General features: G+C 31.2%; 1 protein-coding gene across 1 annotated transcript in view; it reads right to left on the reverse strand.

Moving 5' to 3' along the window:
• The window catches only part of LOC111627639 (uncharacterized phosphotransferase YvkC-like), a 36353-nt gene extending 25939 nt beyond the window's left edge, over positions 1 to 10414 (reverse strand). Inside the window, exons 1-13 of the mRNA XM_023371220.1 lie at positions 10333 to 10414; positions 9092 to 9270; positions 6647 to 6891; positions 6209 to 6250; positions 5915 to 6025; positions 5261 to 5379; positions 4809 to 4858; positions 4348 to 4400; positions 4154 to 4272; positions 3745 to 3886; positions 3633 to 3676; positions 2121 to 2248; positions 1127 to 1230 (exon numbers count right to left, since the gene is read on the reverse strand). Coding sequence (XP_023226988.1) covers positions 1127 to 1230; positions 2121 to 2248; positions 3633 to 3676; positions 3745 to 3886; positions 4154 to 4272; positions 4348 to 4400; positions 4809 to 4858; positions 5261 to 5379; positions 5915 to 6025; positions 6209 to 6250; positions 6647 to 6891; positions 9092 to 9270; positions 10333 to 10384 — 1388 coding nt within the window. The 5' untranslated portion in view covers positions 10385 to 10414. The remainder of the gene's footprint in view (positions 1 to 1126; positions 1231 to 2120; positions 2249 to 3632; positions 3677 to 3744; positions 3887 to 4153; positions 4273 to 4347; positions 4401 to 4808; positions 4859 to 5260; positions 5380 to 5914; positions 6026 to 6208; positions 6251 to 6646; positions 6892 to 9091; positions 9271 to 10332) is intronic.
• Positions 10415 to 19543: the final 9129 nt, after the last annotated feature.

Here is a 19543-nt window from a genome sequence, read left to right on the forward strand (position 1 = left end):
CGCAGAACCAAAGGCTTTCGTTTTGAAAAATAATTTTATTTTAAGTAAATTAAAAAAAAAGTTGAAACCTGTATTAACGTAAGTGCTTTTTGGGTGTCTGCTTGTTAAGATTCCATTAACAAATCAACATTTGAGGTGTATAATTTTAAAAACAGCTAAGTTTAGCTAAGCACTTGATCTTACGTACTCGTATTTTTCAGCCTTTTTCAATGACGATTGTTAAAAACTTCTAAACTAGCAGCAAAACATAAAGAAAGAATAAAAACGAATAGATGAAAATTAGAGGTTGGTTTCAGAATCAGCTGCATTCACAACTCTTATGTTTTAGATCCAGAAAAAGTAGAGTTTGTCCGTTTTTGAAATTATACGCCTCATTTGTCGAAATTAATTTGGATAAGGATTGAATATTTCTGTAAAATTACAGAAAACTAATCTAAACAAATTGTTCTATCTGTAATAAATTAATACCATTATTTAAAATTTATTATTTAACGTTTCAATAATATGGCGTAGTGTAAACAGTTTTCTATTGTGTGTAATGTTCAATATTGTTGACCTTTTGTCTGCGCAATATCTCGAAAGCTAATGTGCTCTACTGTATGATTTTGTCTGCATGATACACAAATGGTTAATATTGATCTGTGAAAAGATTTTACGAAAGATAGAAATTTTGTATTAAATAATGTTTTAAAAAATTTTAAAACTTTTTAATAGTTTTCAAAATGAATATACGAATTATGCTGAGAGATAGATAAATTTTTTAAATTAGTATTATACTAAAATGATTAAAATAATTGCTTTTAAAAAAAGGAAAAAAATTGCTTTATTTGATGACTGTTTTTTCTTTTTTGTTTTAATTTTCAAAGTTACAATAATTAAATCTTGGAAATGCATCTCGGCAGAGTTGAATTTCACTTAATAGAGTTGCATTCTTTAGCATCGAAATACTATTCAGACTCTTAAAATGTAAATTGTAGTCGGATAGATAGGCAACAGATCTTGCTTACATGCCGCAGAAATGTGACCTNATGCTATAATTGAACTAACAATACAAAGTTGTATAAACAATTTATAACATTCAAAAGCTTTTAAATTTATATCTAAAAATTGTTGAAATAATACAAACCGTGTTATTTTCTGTAAAGAAGAAACGATGTCTTTCATTCTATTTGTATCCTGAAATATTTTGTAGGCTTTCGTCGTCACGACAACACCTTTGGGCACTATGAACTGATAAAAACATATAAACTAAACATAATTTTGCATTGTTCTATGAAGAAAAAATCAATGATAAATTACAAATAAAAATTATATATTTCTCCTAATATCTTCGGATTTAACTAATGTTATGCGTATAGTACAGTATATTAGTACTGTCTACTTTAAATTTTATATATATGTATGTACTTGTACGTATGCACGCAATATATAGTACATATAACGTACATATATACACAATAATAAAGAACCATATATAAATAATAGACAAACAACTATATTCAACACTTTAGTAGAATTTAATAAACGAATAATTTTCCCCAAATTTCATGATAGCTGTATTTCTATTATATTCAGTAAGCGATAAAATCAGTAGCCAATTGGATAAAACAATGAACACTTAGTTAAACGCGAGTTTGTACCTGACCGACGGGTTGGTCACTTGCGAATTTTCTGGGTGTTCTTCAATAAGGGCCAGCTTACCGTAGAAAGTAATCCCAGAGGCACCCCTCGTCGCATTGCTTATGTGATGCATCGACTTAACCAGAGGTCATCAAACTACGGCCCGAGAGGTCAGCTCATCCGGCCCGCTGCCACACTGAGCCATAAATGAACTAAAATATAATTATTTAGACTAAAGACTAAGATTTACGAAGGTTATTACGTTTGTATTGAATCGATACACTGGACAAAGGGGTGACCTATCAACAGTTGATTGATTGATTAAAAAGTGTTGATTGGTTTTATCCACATTGATTTACTCATTTCTGTTTTCCTTATTAACCGAATATATTCTTCCGAAAATACGACTAGAGGCAGCTGTTTTAAGTTACATTTTTATAAAATATTTATATATTAGAAAACTAATTATATATACTGTATTATAAATTATACATATTTACGTTTTTATTATCAGCAGCAATTTCTGTAAGTACTCCGAGGGAGGACCCTTTACCACCAGTTAATTCCGATACTTGACAATGTGACGATGTAAGTGGCACAACCAAAAGGTTTTCTGTTTTATTAATTGCTAAAAAAATAAAATAAAAAATAAAATTTTATTTCTATATTCAATATACAGTAACAGTTCGTTTTTTCGGTGATACGGAACATACGCAATTCCACATTACTTTGCTCCCGTAAGAGCAGGAGTAACGAGCTCTTGTACTTTTTATAATTTATGTAGAAACACAGTAGGGCAGAGCAATAATAATAATACTTTTTCAATTCTATTGATCAATTGTTTGGTATAAAACGTTAAAAATATAAGCAGAAAGCTGCCCAATTCAATTGTTTGGAGGATTTTGGTTGACCAAATTTATGACTAAAATCATCAGTATGCCGACATTGAACACTTAAAAAAGCAATTGTCACTGCTTGGAACTCTCTTGAGACATCGATTATAAAAAAAAAACCTTGTTGATAGCATGCCAATTTGCATTTTCGTTGTTATCAGTAAAGGAGGTGTGTAAATAAATTACTAAATTAATCTATTTTCTTGTAAAGAATTCTTTTTACATTCATTTACTAGTCGATTCTATACTTTTGTGGAGCACCTTATTAACAAATTACGTGTAGACAACATAAAAACAGTATTCAGAGACACAGAAGATCAGATACAGAATATTGTCAAGAATTTCAGCAGACTACAATTGATGAAAAAGTATAATATTTCTAAATTATCTACGGTGATTTATTCCTAAAATAAAGAATTTCATTATTCAGATAGCAAAAATAAAGTTAATATATTACAGAAAATATATTTTAAAAATTAATTGCTGTCGGTAGATACTACTGTAAAGAGGATTAAACCTCCCACTAATATTGCAAATTTTTTTATGAAACAAATTATAATTATGGATAATAAGGCTCAAAAAATATTTAACCAAAAAATAACGAAAAACGTTAATATAAAGGCCCAGTTTTCTATTCACTTGTCCGTCGTATTGTGATGTTGGTCGAATTCAAAATGGATAGAAAAAAGGCAGGCCTCTTAAATATAAATTAAAACTTTTCTGCTTTATAATATACATTTTCAAATAAAATATTTCCAGATTAGTCTTGTGTAATACTTGATTATTTTTTCCTTTTTAAAATTATCTCGAGAAACGAGATAATTTTAAAAAGTTTTCGAATCGTCAACATATTGCTTATCGATCGGATGATAGTTGACACCTAAACGGTATAAATTCATCTATGGGCCTTATCAAATTCGGTATCAAAGGCCTTAGAAACCGGATCTACATATAATTTCACGAATAGAACCACGGATCCTATCAGATCCAGTATCAATGGCAATTAACTCGTTAACCAAACTTGTCAGTAGTCCTTATACAGAGTAAAAAAGTTGATTCTTTATGTTTTTATGGAAAATTTATCAAGAATTAAACTATTTTAAATAAAAATTTACTTACGTTTTTGTACGGGATAATATTTTCTTTTATTTTTCAAAATTTTTCTGTAAATATACATTTATTAATATTTAAATATTATACGGTAAGAATTAAAACGTATTTTATACTTTACCCTTTTAACACAATTCCGTGACCCTTCTTTCCATTTTTGGACATAGTTACGTGTTTTAATTCGATACCATTGGTCCATTTCGATTTCATAAATAACGTGGAATATATCTCGGAAGTAAATTTCAATTTATATGTTTCATCCTCTGACATAAGAACATATAATTATAATTACACATATACATTTACAGGGCAGAAAATTTTTCATATTACATCTACTAAGTTTACTGTTCACTACATCTCATTAATTATAGAAATTTGAAAGCTCTCATTAAAATTGTAAAGTGGATTATAAATCATATGTTAGAGTGATTCTATACAGTAAACTAAAGACCGTTTGTATAGATAATTCTATGGAATGAATAAAAGTTAAATAAAAAATATAAAACAAACTAAAATTTCTCAGAACTTACCCAAAGAAAATTCTAAAACTTTATTCTCTATTTCATTCATATTTTCACTATCGGGTAGAATTTTACATTTGATCGAATGTAATCTACCGTTAGAATTCATTATATGACCGTGATGAAGCCTGTAATGTAAGACTTTAAATAATTTATCATTTTATAATACATAGAGATATTATTACGTTTAAATATTAAAATACCTTTTTATAACATTATCAACACTCTCAATTCCTATGTGTAGTAAAATCCCATGCTACATAGAAATACAGGTTGTATATAGTATTATTATATTAATATACAAATAAAATTTATTTAATGACATAAATTCGGGGGTAATATCTTTATCTATGGATGTTAGTGTATGTTTGTGTCTGTGTTTGTGTATGTTTGTGTATTATTTTTTCACCTTTTTGAAGCTTAATATATCCTGTGTTTTGTGTCGACAATTTCTAAAATTTTGCAGGCAGGAAGGTTTATTTATTAGGGTGATTTATACCATATAATTTTGGTTGTTAACCCTTCAATCCAATCCAATTATTTATTTTTCATTCAATTATTTATTATGTTTAATTAAGGTATAAAATACACGTAATTCTTATATATTTCAAAAATTTTTCTCTATTATTAATAAATAATTTTTATGTTTTTAACTGATACTTACCTGCAAGTAAGCGAAAACGTGGCAAAATTGTTTTTCTGACGAGTTCTTTCCTAAATTGAAAAAAAAGTAAACATATATAATTATTAAACGAAATAAATTTTGTCATATTTTAATACTTTAATTAGGCAAAATATCGAAATTTATAAGTAAATAGACAATAAAGCTAAGAAATGTTCGTAGGAGTGTGATATGGTGTTTATCCAACAGTAAAGCTTGACATTTTGGAATCTCATGCAATCACGGTATTAAAGGTCATCCTGTGAAGTTCTAATCTCTCCACTGCCTCACTAAACTCAGATATTACTTATTTCCAATATCTTATGTTTTACTGAATGGTTATATAGTTTCTACTGAAGTCTTAACTTTCCGTTTATAATAAATATTCTAGTATCTTTGTGAAATAGTAAACAAGTCAGGAACGAAGATTGAATGAATAATGGAATAATACTTACGAAGATTTCTCATTTTGGTTCCCCATAAATGCATCTCCTTCTCTTTATCCGATCCTTCCATCTTAATCGTTCCGCTCATTTGCCCGTGTTGAGTGTAGACGTCCATTAACTCTCGTGCTCTAAGCATAAGAAATTAGATATGAAAATGGTAAAAAGTTCCTCAATCTCATAAAACGTTATGATCGGAGGTGTAATTGAAACAACTACAAAAGCGGTTCATAAATTATGTAAGTGAATCAATAATCTAAATGAACCTTAGCAGAACAATTGAAAATAGATCTGTGAAGATTTTTTGGCTGTTAGAATTTGCTGTTATTTAGCAAACGTTTTCAACCTAGTCCAATAAGCGACCTCAGGCTACAATTTTTCTTGGAACATATTTTACCGTTAAGTATCGTTTTAAAATAGAATACAATAAATTAATAACAGCTTTTAAATATTTGAATATAAAGCAAAAATAACAAAAATTAATAGCGAGGTTGCGGTCGAAGTTTTCATTTTTAAAACGTGAACGTCGAACGTCGAGCACCGCTATCTTGTAAGCGGCGCTCGACGTTTGACGTTTACGTTTTACAGATGAAAACTTCGGCCGCAACCACTCTAATATAAATAACGAATAACAGTAAAATGTAAAAATAAATAATCTATATTTACCTGGAAACGTTGCCGAAGAGTGAAAAGAATGAAGCGTGATCTAAGGCGTTTGCCATGGCATCTTTATCTATGTCGCTAGTGAAATCGTACACGTCTGATAGAACTGACCACCTATCGAAAAAGTTTATTAGATCATTTCTTTCTTAATAAGGATAATATCCTTTTTAACTATTAAATGAGTTTGTCTAAACAATACTTTATAACTATATTTTAAGTTACGATACAAATTCACCGCGCAACACCTGTTTTTATGAAATAAATTATGTTGAATGGAACTACAGTATATATACTTACACAAAACTGAATTTGACGTGAATCATTCTGCCATCGTTTTCCCTAAATAAAATAACACAGTTAATATTTATCAATGTGTAAAATATTATCGAAGTAATAATAAAAGTTATAATAGCTATGTTAAACGAATTTATTACAAATACTGAGAAGGCTTTCTTCATGCTTGTTATTTAAGATTTTTCAATTTAGCGTCACACTCGACTGAGAAAAACTTTCAGAGGAACATTCGACAACGTTAAATTAAAGTTTGATGGTATATCGTTGGAATATCTTCGTTAGATTCTTTAAAGGGCAATTCCCTTCATAAAGACATTCATTCATTTACTTGCCTATTTGCCCCGTAGTGACGATCCCGATCAAAAACGCCATTAAAATTTTGTACGCAGTCTAATTCGAAATATTGTTAAAAACTATAAACATTTTATAAAAAATAGTTACCTGAGAAGACCGTTGAAAAATATCCTCCATATTCTGAGAGGCGATAGACATTGCAGTCGCAAACCGGCCGCTTGGAAGTAACGGTCGTCCGTCGTTCTACCCGTTTCTTGCAAAACGTAAACTTTGCCGTTGGTAAGTCTAAGATATAGCCACGCTTCGGCCATTCTATCGTCTATCCTGGCCACCCTCACCAGCAAACATTCCTTCTTCGAATTAACCCCGTATATCAGCACTTCGTCCTCTTCCTAAGAGATTCTCTTATATTATACTAGCTTCAAAATCCAATGTAAGAGATATAAATTCTGCTAGGACATATAATTACTCTTATTAACTTTCATTACATTTAATTTTAACAGTCTCACAAATGCCCGAGTGGATACAAACACGAATTCGTACAGTTGTCGCGAGGTGGCTCTGACTAACTCACTTATCACATAGTGTATTCCATTTTCTTCCTTTGTCTTACACCTGCGACTGGACGNGGGAGACACAGAAGATCAGATACAGAATATTGTCAAGAATTTCAGCAGACTACAATTGATGAAAAAGTATAATATTTCTAAATTATCTACGGTGATTTATTCCTAAAATAAAGAATTTCATTATTCAGATAGCAAAAATAAAGTTAATATATTACAGAAAATATATTTTAAAAATTAATTGCTGTCGGTAGATACTACTGTAAAGAGGATTAAACCTCCCACTCATATTGCAAATTTCTTTATGAAACAAATTATAATTATGGATAATAAGGCTCAAAAAAATATTTAACCAAAAAATAACGAAAAACGTTAATATAAAGGCCCAGTTTTCTATTCACTTGTCCGTCGTATTGTGATGTTGGTCGAATTCAAAATGGATAGAAAAAAAGCCTCTTAAATATAAATTAAAACTTTTCTGCTTTATAATATACATTTTAAAATAAAATATTTCCAGATTAGTCTTGTGTAATACTTGATTATTTTTTCCTTTTTAAAATTATCTCGAGAAACGAGATAATTTTAAAAAGTTTTCGAATCGTCAACATATTGCTTATCGATCGGATGATAGTTGACACCTAAACGGTATAAATTCATCTATGGGCCTTATCAAATTCGGTATCAAAGGCCTTAGAAACCGGATCTACATATAATTTCACGAATAGAACCACGGATCCTATCAGATCCAGTATCAATGGCAATTAACTCGTTAACCAAACTTGTCAGTAGTCCTTATACAGAGTAAAAAAGTTGATTCTTNGGACGGCGGTTGAATTGGTGGGGATGGACTGAATTGAAACTGGGATTAACTCAACTAGACAGAAAGATGACTCCTGAACTGAACGACCTTTTCAATCTTTGCTGGTCTTTTTATGTGTTCCGTTCTGTTCTCTTTCCGAGTCAAGATGTTACCAAAGAAGCAATATCGTAAGGACAACCTCATCAAATCTCGTATTTTAATCCCTACTTCCCAAAGAAAATCGTATACTCTCCTCTTCCCTGGAAGAGGAGTCATTTAGAAAGAAAATGTTATCATAGACAGAATCTGAGTACTTCTTCGTTGATTTTTCCCATTTTTTGCGCTGTTTATTTAAGCAGTTTATTGAATTAATACTTTAATTCAACAAACTATTGCCCGGGATCCCACACATTTAAATAGGGGACAGTTTACTGTACAAGTAATTACCATTGTTTTAAGATTATTTCTATCGTACCATTACTAAAAAAATCATTTTTCTTTTATTTTTGTGAATTTATTTCCCTTCCATAAAACTAAACTTTCGTACACAGACCTATTGCATTTTTATGTGTTTTGTTTTAGGATTAATCCTACACAACAGGATTTAAAAATAACAATTATTCTTATGTTATTAGTTATCTACCTATATAAATCCAGTTCTTTCGGTTGTTTTTCAGGTGTACACATGTGCGTGTGAGCCTTATTGACGATAAAATGCCTAAAAGATAGTCGAAACTGTCACGAAATATATCTGTATCAATGGATCATTGGAAAGCTTATTACTGTCCGATATACAGTACGTAAGCTTCCTTAATTAAAACTCGAACTCCCTCACTCTTTCTTGCTGATTTCATCTTCCCTACAAACTCCCAAATCCTTCTTCCGATCTGGACAAATTTCTGCTTAGTTACTGGTTGGTACATTACAGGAAACATGGCTACCATAAAACTCGGACCACTCACTCTCTTTGGTTTCATCCTCTAATCCCTAACCTTTCGTGCTATCTGAACAAATTTTGCATAGCTACTCTTTACAATTTTTCAAAAACATACTTTACTCTAATACTGGAACCCTCTCTCTTTTCCATTATTTTATCCCCTACATATTGTCAAACCCTTTAGACGATTGGAACAAATTTTGCATATCTCTGCCTTAACCCCAGAATTACGAATCTCAAAAGATTCCTTATTAATTCCTAATAAATATTAATTTAAACTAAGTACTTACTCTGTACAGGTCACAGTTTCGAGGACATTCTAGTTTCCATTCCACAGGGCTGGGGAATGTGCCCGCTTTGACCAAATCGTCGTCATCATCGAAGTCGTGAAAGTGAAGTCTGGGTTTGAAGATAAACTCGTAAAGTTTTAAAAACAAAATCAAAAATACCTTCTTGATTGTCAGTGGTTCTGTCGGGATTAAATAATAATCGTTACGCATTTCTCATTATTATTTTTTATTGAAATAAAGAGATTTTTCCACGTGGACTTCACGAAAAAACACATGGCTGACTTATACGCGGTTGATTATAAAAATGTAAAAAACCTTAACTCTTTTGTTCGTAACAGATTGCATCTTTTTGTATATTTTTTTATTATAACAGTTATTACGAAGATCCCGCTTATAGGAAATGCTCGGAAGCTACGTTATCAGTGAGATAGGCTCACTTTCCCTCAATACACAACGCTCTTTCAGATGCTAGCGACGATCGAATTTACAGCGTTTTTCTTGATTTAACGCTTTTTTCATATATATTATCAGTAATTTTAACGAATGGCTAAGCGGTTAAGACCCAATTAAAACACATTTCAACCCCAATATAAAGAAAAAGTCTTTTGAATGTTATTCAAAAATAGGACATGTTTTCATTCCGAAGATCTCTCTGACTTTTACATATTATTAGTAAAGTCTTGGAAACTCGACATTCTGTAAAACTCGTTGTGTGGTCAAAAAATACACGTGTTTGTATTTGCAGGACACATTTTTCAAAGTCAAAATAAATAGTCTCTTTCCTCTATTCAAATACTAAAATCAAACACAAGAACGACTGTTATATAACAAAGAATTTGTAACTAAGGGTCAACGTACAAAAAATACAATTTGTTTGTTTGAGAAATAAACAATGAAAGTATTATCGGATAACGTATGAAGTGTAAAGAACAAGGACGAATTGCGAAGATAAATGCGAAGATAAACTTCGTTATTTTCGATTAAAAAAATAGAATATAGAATAAACTAAGATTATTTCATTAACGATAAAATCAGAACTTACGTTGCATCAAATATTATTAATAATACGTGAACACTAATAAACGTATTTACTGGCCAGAATCATCCAGAAAAGCACAAAGGACTAACAGAAGCGTGTTGTCTGGGGAATCGGGGGTGTATAAAAACGTGAGAATGAGTAAAAGAAAGGTGAGATCAATTTCGGTAGAAACATATAATGGGAAATAGAAAAGAGATCTTACCTGAATCGGATACGAAGAAAAAGCGTCCAAATAAAGTCTTCAGAAGAGACATGTCGCGATAGGTCTTTACTCGGTGGATATCTCGCCGATTTTATCGCGTTGTTGACCTTTTCTCGCGATAATCGCCGATAAACTCTTTCTCTCTCTGAAAACGCCTCCTTGCTTAACCGTTTTCTATACCTGTAGGAGTGAAATGCGCGAGTCTATTGTTTTACTTAACGCGCATGCAGTTTAGTCGAATGACCTTTGTGCTTCTTTACACAAAATTATTACTCGTTTGCAGCACGTAATTAGAAAAAGTTCTTATAATTGATGCTAGTGTTAACCGTAAGCTAGGATAAAATTTTTCTTTTTCCTACGACGGCTATTAGCAATAAAAGAAATAAAATATTTGTGAGATTAGCAGTGGGCCACGGGTAAATTCCCAAATTACCACTTACTCTGCACGGGGCGGTAAGGCACGATCTCGGGGTCGTTGGATGGCTAGGAGGGCAAATCGAGTGGTGAGTTCGTAGGTAAGTCGGCAGGTGTCCTTAAATGACAGGTGACAGGTTAACAAAATAACAAAGCATTTATTGAATAACTAAATCTAAGTTACAGAAATACTAAGGTTAAATGCGGTTATATTAAAATATTTACAGAAACTGGCGGAGAATTTCGTAACTATGTCGCTGACCTAATTTCTAGTTTGAGAGAGAGCGCTTTTACAAATTCTAAATCCCCTAAATACCTCTCGGCGTAATAAAGAGTTGGCGTAATCGTCTATATGGAAGAGGTAGGAGTCCTCGGTATCTTCTAGCCGATGTCTTCTCCCTGTAGCTGGATCGGGTCTGCTGTATGGAGGTTCGGAAATCGAAGTGGCACTATCACCAAGTAAAACGTCCTATGACGAATCGGCCTGAACTTCCGTTGTAATGCCCTTTTATAGCCTTGTCGTGAGAAAGCGGACACGTGATTTACTTTTGTTGACGATGACTGTGCATTCTTCACACCTAAGTGTAAACTTTCCCAGCTAGTTGTTACACAATCGGTGAAATCCGATGGAGTTCGAATTCTTCGGGTTTTTTCCGAGGATATTTACAATTAACAGAAAATTTAGATTTTTAAGACGCCCGTAAAAATCCGCGAGTTCACATATGTACGCGTCTTTTTTGTTTTTATGTGGAAACAGTTCTGAGAGGCCCGTGAACCTCTTTCCTTTCTAAGAGCACTGAGGGATTCAGGATGTAAGTCAATTCTGTATATTAACATTGTTTTGTAAGCGAAAGTTACCACGAACAGTATTTGCACATAGTTGCTATGTGTACATAGCAAATATGTGTAAATACTGTTCGTGTACTATGTGCTATGTATATTTAGCAACTATGTGTAAATACTGTTCGTGTACTATGTGCTATGTATACATAGCAACTATGTGTACAAGGTGGTTTGTAATTCACGCAAAATTTTTATTTTAAATTATTTTTAACTATATGAGACAAAAATAAAATTCAAAAAGCATAGTGTACAGAATTTATTGTCATTTAATGAATTACGTTTTCGAAATGACTCGCAATAATAGTTTTTAACCGATTTGAAACATTTAATAACGGTTACCTTTATTACTGTTATCAAATGTTTAAAAAATCACCATTATTTCTGTTTTTATTGTATCTATCAACACTTCAATAGTAGTAGGAGCATTGTGGTGTGCTCTGTCTTTAAGGTAGCCGAATAAAAAGAAATCACATGCGTTTAAGTCGGGTCTATGAGGCAGTCACTCCACTCCCCCACCATTATATTTTTCATTATCTAATTGGATTATTCGCTTTTAAAACATACCATAAAAGCTTTTGTACATTTGCTTTGAGCAATGGGGCCTTGAGCCGTCTTGCATAAACCACGCGCGATAATGTTTATGCTCAACAAGAATTTCACAGATGAAACTTCTTTTTCAAGAATTCAACATATGCAGCAGAAGTAACGTTCTTTTTGATGAAAAATGGCCCTGCTAGTACTAATAGTCACACCAATGTTGGACGTACTGATGTCTGCACAGACGAACGTGCATTTAGATTGCAGCCGTACATTTTCGAATAACATTTGATACCCTGCCAAATATTTAGAACAATAATATAGATTTCTGCTTTCAATGGTGTTTCAACGGTGTTCTATATGTTAAACGAGCACCCGACGTTTTTAAAAGAAAAGAGTGTTGCTACGACTAGAAAAACATGTATTGCTTTGAACTAAACATTTTCATATCCCAACACAGTTGAAAATGATTTTTCAAATTGAAAAGAATCGCAACTTTCAATGGAAAGGAGCTGTATGAAGCTGTGTATTTTTGTAAGGCAATATATTATTATTGTGATGTTATTCCAAATCTGAATGTCGTCACGAAACGTTATTAATAGAATATAAACAATAATGTATTCATTTCCTCTTTCCATGAATATTTTGACAAAATTCGTTTTGTTTATTAAAAATTTTCATGCATCCTCAATACAGATTTATACATTTTCAAGCATCGGATTTTGTCTATTATATAAATTGCAGGAAATTGAACTTATACAGTAGAACCCGTATAACACTAGATAATTTTCGTGTTATATGATCCATGTCGTATGAGTCACTTAGATTTTACAAATACGTGTGCCGGGCTCACGTATTTGTAAAATCTAAGTGACTCATTCGACATGGAATTCATACAACACTAAATTATCTACACTGTTATAGGGGAGGGTCTACTGTATTTCTTCTACAATTATCATTATTCGACACTGATACATTATCATCACAGGTTATGTCTACCTCATTAACATTAAGTTAAAAAAGCCTTTGTAATCATATAAGTCGTGGCTTCGGCCAACTCTTCAACGTAAAGGAGTGAAGTAAGGAGCAGAATTTGAAATATTTGGTACCAGCTACCAGGCATATTTCGGAAGAGTTGCTGACTCGAAGTTTATCTCGGATCCCCGAAAACGATAAGCTGAGGCTCTGACCATCTCATCCATTCACTGTCCATAAGATATGACACAACTACTATAATTCTTATTTTTAAAAACAAATATAAAATAGAGTTTATAAATAATGAATAATTTTATCTTATCAATTATGTAGTAATAACTGTATTATTAAATTTAAAATAAATAAAATCTTAATTCAAAATAACGACGATAATATGACTTGAGTAGTATGGATTCGATACACTTTCGGGTATAAAAAATTAATTATAATATAAAAAAATATATATAACACAATTTAAAAAAAAAATTTTTATAAAATAATTTTTTTGAATTATATCGAAATAAAGACGATACAGTATAGATTATATTTAATTTGTATAAGAATTTAATAACACAAGTTTTATACCTTGAATTTACTCGTGGAACCTGGTGTTAAGCGCTTTGTTCAAACAAATAGCAACATAGGTTGCGAGTTTTTTTTATCTGCTTCATAATATACGATTGTTCTTAAAAAAATATGATTGGCTGTTAGTTTTTTAACGAAGATGTGATTGATTAGTATTTTATATAAGTTACTTTTATTAAAAGAGAATTAGTTTTGTATTTAAGCTGCGATCATGGGGATGTACGGTTTTCTGGTTACTTATGGGGACTATAAAATATACTCATCTTCTGCAATTCTGTACCGTACTTTGGACGCTTGCGTTTCTGCGGTAAAAAATTTCTTGTTCGATGTTCCTGATAATTTTCCATTTATCCTTTGCTATTTCAAAGTCAAAGATATTTGGAAAGGAGAAAGAAAATACGGTTTCATAATTGTTGGTGAGGATGGAGGAATTAACGAAGTATGTAATGGATTATACGGTTCGTTCAAACGATGTGCAGAAGACATGGGAGAAATATGTTTAGAAAATGATAAGAAAACTTTAGTAGTGTTTAAAGAGATAAGTCCAGGAATGAAATATTATAAATTTTCTAAATTTTCTAAGGGTGAGAAAGCTGATTAATATGTATTTCAAACATCCTAGTACTTGTGTAATTGCCGGTCCTTCCCAATCCGGAAAAACCACATTGGTAAGAAAAATGATTCACAACAAAATTTATGAAAATCCTCCGAAGAAGATTTTATGGTGTTACTCCGTATATTTACCGTTTTTTCAAGAAGAAAAGGATATTACATTTATGTACGGGTTACCCGAATCTGTTCAAGGATGGGATTTGATAATAATTGATGATCTGATGCACGAACTGTCTCCAAAAACAGCATTTTTGTTTACGACAGAATCTCATCACTGTAATGTAAGTGTGATTTTAATAATGCAAAATTTGTTTCCAAAAAATAAGATTATGAGAGATATAAGTTTAAATACACATTATTTGATTTTATTTAAAAATAATCGTGATGAGAGTCAGGTGNCTACGTGTGATTGAAAATGTCCTCTTAGTAATTACAAGAATACAACATACAAAACGTAAAAAAAATTTTCACATCTATAAGAATAATTCGTGTTTAACGGTCTGTTAATTCAAATAATAAAACAGTTATTAAAACATAAATTTAAAAGAAATTTCACTATATTAACATATATAATTACTGTAACTAATTAACTAAAATGACACTGTACTAAATTTAAATTTAAAAATTTTATCGTGAAGATCCTTATTTAGAGTTGCGGATACCCAACAACAACGTAGGTAAGCCTCTAAAACAATACGAGATAGAGTGTTTTATGAGTTTTCCTATTATCTTAATTTGTTTAAATATTCGGTACGATCTCAAAGCAGGTTTACTTGAATCAATGCGGATGTATGACGATGCGTTGTAATAAGTGATTAGCATAATTGTAAATACTGTAGTGTAATTTTAGACTGTACTCGGACATCAACAAATCAATCGAAAGTTTGGTTATTCTAGTACGGTTCTGAATACTTATCCAAAAAATATTTTGGCAAGTTTTTGCTTAAATATGCTTCGAGTATGTGAAATTTAGTACTGGAGCTGCCTTGAGTAAATTAATATGCTTACTGCAAGATTCAGAACCATTAAGCTTAAATATTAAAAATATGCATGCATGGATAAAACTACGATAATAAACTAAATATGAAATGTGTCCATTCCGGTGAAGATTATCATCATACAAAGACGAAAATTAAAATCAAAATTCCAAAGCCTTTATTGTTCATGCCATTTTTTAACCTTGTTGTCAGTGATGCAGCGTCATTCTGAAAAAAAACATTAATATTTTTTAATCGATTTTAAAGTCACTTTTGTTAAAATCAAGACTTACTTACGGGATAAGTGGACGATACCAATTTTAATATACATCCATTCAGTTTATTTAATCAACATTAATGAAATCGGAAGTCGTAAGTTTCAGCTCACCTTGTGCAGGATGGATTAAAATATGATACCAAGCTATGGATGCCGCTCACTATCAGGGGTTATTGTCTAAATTGATGGGTGACAGGGAAGATCTGTTAAGTCAGGTTCCTGACACCACTTAGTATTATTAGACGTGTTCCTACTCGCGTTTACATATAAATAGTGCCCCTTTTCTTTAAAAGACCTCCCTTGAGGCATTCCCACTTCGGCAGATTGCCCAGTGTTGCGTTGTCATAATAAAAAAAATAAATTATTAAATTTATAACCTAAATCATTAACGGAAATTTTATCAGATAAATGTATTTATCACAAAATCTAATAACAAAGTGAACAATTAAAACAGTATGCATTATCAAAATAAGTTTTATTCAACTTTTGTCGCCTGGTATTCTTACGCAAAGTAGCACTCCTATATAATATTAATTGAAACTCGTTATACCATGTCTGCCTTTTTTTGTGACAAATAGCAGAGAAGATGTGTAAAATATATACAATGGTACTTTCATAACAATAAATGTAGTTTAAATTGCATTTGTGTAGAGCGGTTTAAAATAGCTTAAAAATATTTAATACAGTACGTAAAAAATTTATACTGTAATACAGTTTTAATTTAAACTTAAAATTTATTTACGTTTATTCTTCGTGAGTTTGTAAATAAAAAAATTTTGTCATGTAGTTAATAATATTACATATCAGATAAAGGGTTGTTTAATTGGTTATATTTTAAAATTTGAATTCACATTGAAAGTTATTCTTTTAAATATATAAAAAGAAAGTTTGTCTAAAATTATCAATAAAATATATTAGACTAAATATTTGACATCGAACAACTCTACACGACGTTTATTGTTGTATCAGCCTAGGAAAGCAGTTTGAGCAATGTTATCTCACAAACAAAAGATTATAAGTGATTTATTGTACAGAAAAAAAAATGTGAATAAAAGTACAAATAAAAAAAAGAAGCGTAATAAAGAAATTAAAGTAAACGAAAAAATAAGAAATAAAAGAATAATAAACTAAAATCAATTAGCATTAAAGCGAAAAAAGTCTTGGATAAATTAAAGTCACTCATTTGAGATTTGGTGCAGTGCAGTCTCCACTGAGGGAACTGCGTTTGAAATATAACATCGGTGAGTTGCTTGACACGGCTAAAAAAACATCTATTTGAAATAGTTACATAAACATTGAAAATTTCCGATTTGAAAAAAGGAATGAATTGAGCCGGTTTAATACCAATGCAGGGTCAGTAGCTCGTATACAGGTCCGCCTCAGAGGTGATCCTGGTGTGATACCACTTTGTCTCACTATGCTGACCCTCTGCAGAAAAACCGAATCGCCTAAGCGAAAGAAAAAATTTTTTTGTCTCTGCCAACCGTTAAGCATACTTGACAGTAGTGCTGTGGTCTCCGCGTGGGGTATGCAAAGTGATACTTGAGGGTACTTCAAGTTTCCCTAATATAACATAATATATTATATTATAGGGAGTACAAGGATGAAAGGTATTTTCTAAAATAAATGGAAAGACTCCATTCGTCGTCTCTGTGACCAAATTGATCAATTGTTATCTAAACGGCGCTTTGTCAGAAAATTATTGCCACTAATTGTGATATTCGGCTTAATAATGTTCAAAAATACCCAAATTTATAAAGTTTGTAGTCTAAACTTACCGATATAATCACTACAAATGATGAAAAACTCAGTAAAACGCTTGAAATCAATGATTTTAAATCGCACTATCCAAAAATCCAACCGTTCGCGATAACAATAGTCCACCGCTCGCAGTAAATTGTCAGAGTTTAATTGTTACGTCGCCACGAAATTTGATGGATTTTTCAGCAAATTTCTTGATTTTTCCGCCTCTCTGTCGCTGAAGAGACGTATTATGACGGAACGTTCCTTGCGTATACATTCGTGTTAACAGTAATATGTATTCAAAAATCTCGTGTTTCGTGTCTGTGTAAAGATGAATAAAAATTTCAATTTTATGATGATCCTTTCTACCGAATAAAATAGACTTGAAGTATATTAACCTTCCTTTTATCTACCAATCTTTTAATACTGTAAAAAGCGTAGACCCAAACAGTTAATGAATGCATATTGCTTGTAATTTAAACCGTGAATTTTTCTAAAGTATACGTCAAAAAAGATTTAAAAGAATCGGGGAAAATTTTCGTATCGTCCCATAATTCCCATAAGTCGTCCCATAAATCATAATACCGTAAATGCATGGTGTGTACCATTTAAGAATAGAAATACAGTAGACCCCCTATAACGCGGGTTCCTCTAACGCAGATTCCTATAACGCGGCAAAAATTTGCGACAGTAATCGTATAAAGACGCTAAAAGGAACTCGTAAAACGCGGTAAAACGTCATCGCCGGCTCGTAACGCGACAGGATTGGTCGAATCTGGACAAATAGTGGAGAAGCAGCCAAACTACTTACACTCTACAGAGAGTTTAGGCGAGTAAGTTGAATTTACTATTGTCTGTACAGTATTATATATAAATTAGGTACTGTATATATAATTATATATTAACTTGATTTATTTTAACTTTTCCCTTTCATTACCGTTTGCCACGCCCCTCTGTTTACGTGTATTTTTTAAAAGAGCCAAGGGCAGTATAGGTCAGACAAAGTGAGACATGTTATATTATTTTAAAAATTTCAACATTATACAATGTTTTACATTATTTAATTGTTTCTATAAATATTTAACTTTATATAAATCCCTTTCATTACCGTTTGCCACGCCCCTCTGTTTACGTGTATTTTCTAAAAGGGCCAAGGGCATTATAGGTCAGACAAGGTCAGACATGTTATATTATTTTAAAAATTTACCAAAAATCAATTTATCGTTATATTCATTTGACAAAAATTACGTTAAATTTACTCATATCTGTTTGCCACACCCCTCTGTTTACGTGTATTTTCTAAAAGGGCTAAGGGCAGTATAGGTTAGACAAGGACAGACAGGTTATATTATTTTAAAAATTCACCAAAAATCAATTTATCGTTATATTCATATGACAAAAATTACTTTAAATTTATTAATATCTGTAGTTACAAATACGATATTTTTAAATACATTTAAATATAAACTTCAATAGAAAAAAATTATAATTTATCAGACCTGACAACTAACTGTGAAAATTTGCAACATTTTGTTAAAATTCACATAGTCCAGTTAAGTAGTTTGTTCTTGGCACTAAGCCAGAACGACTTGAAATATGGTTCTGTACAAAACTATATAACATTTATGAATGTACGAATTTTAGTTTTAAAATTATCACAGATTATATATATTTTTTGTTTGGAATCAAACCTTTATTTTTCTATTTATTTTTGCTTTATTTTATTCATTTTATTTCGAACAAAAATAGAAATTTTTGTGATAAATATATAAACCAGTAGTAATACATTTACGATGTGCTAATATTTTAAATTAAATTAACTAATAAAAATAAAAAAATATATAAACTATTAGAATTAAAGGTCACAATTTAAATATTTATAATACATTGACTTATTATAACTGAATAAACTTATTATAGCACGAATGAACGTATTTTAGAAATATTATTACGTAAATATGATATAAAAAGAATAAAAAAAATACAGTGGTGCCTCGTACAACGTACTTAATCCGTTCCAGGTGCACGTCCGTTAAGTGAAACGTCCGTTATACGAAACGCATTTTCCCATAGAAATACATGTTAAAACATATAATTCGTTCCGCAGCATAAAATAACCGTACTGTACCATAAAAAATGAAAATGGAGCAGACACCAATTATGCCGGGTAGTCAGATGTTGTGAGGAGGAGGTGGAAGAACACTTTCTTTACACATTCATACAGATACAGACTTTTTACACATTGCAG

This window comes from Centruroides sculpturatus, unplaced genomic scaffold (genome assembly GCF_000671375.1).
Source record: "Centruroides sculpturatus isolate CEXI.00-Female unplaced genomic scaffold, Cexi_2.0 scaffold461, whole genome shotgun sequence".
Taxonomy (NCBI): Eukaryota; Metazoa; Arthropoda; class Arachnida; order Scorpiones; family Buthidae; genus Centruroides; species Centruroides sculpturatus.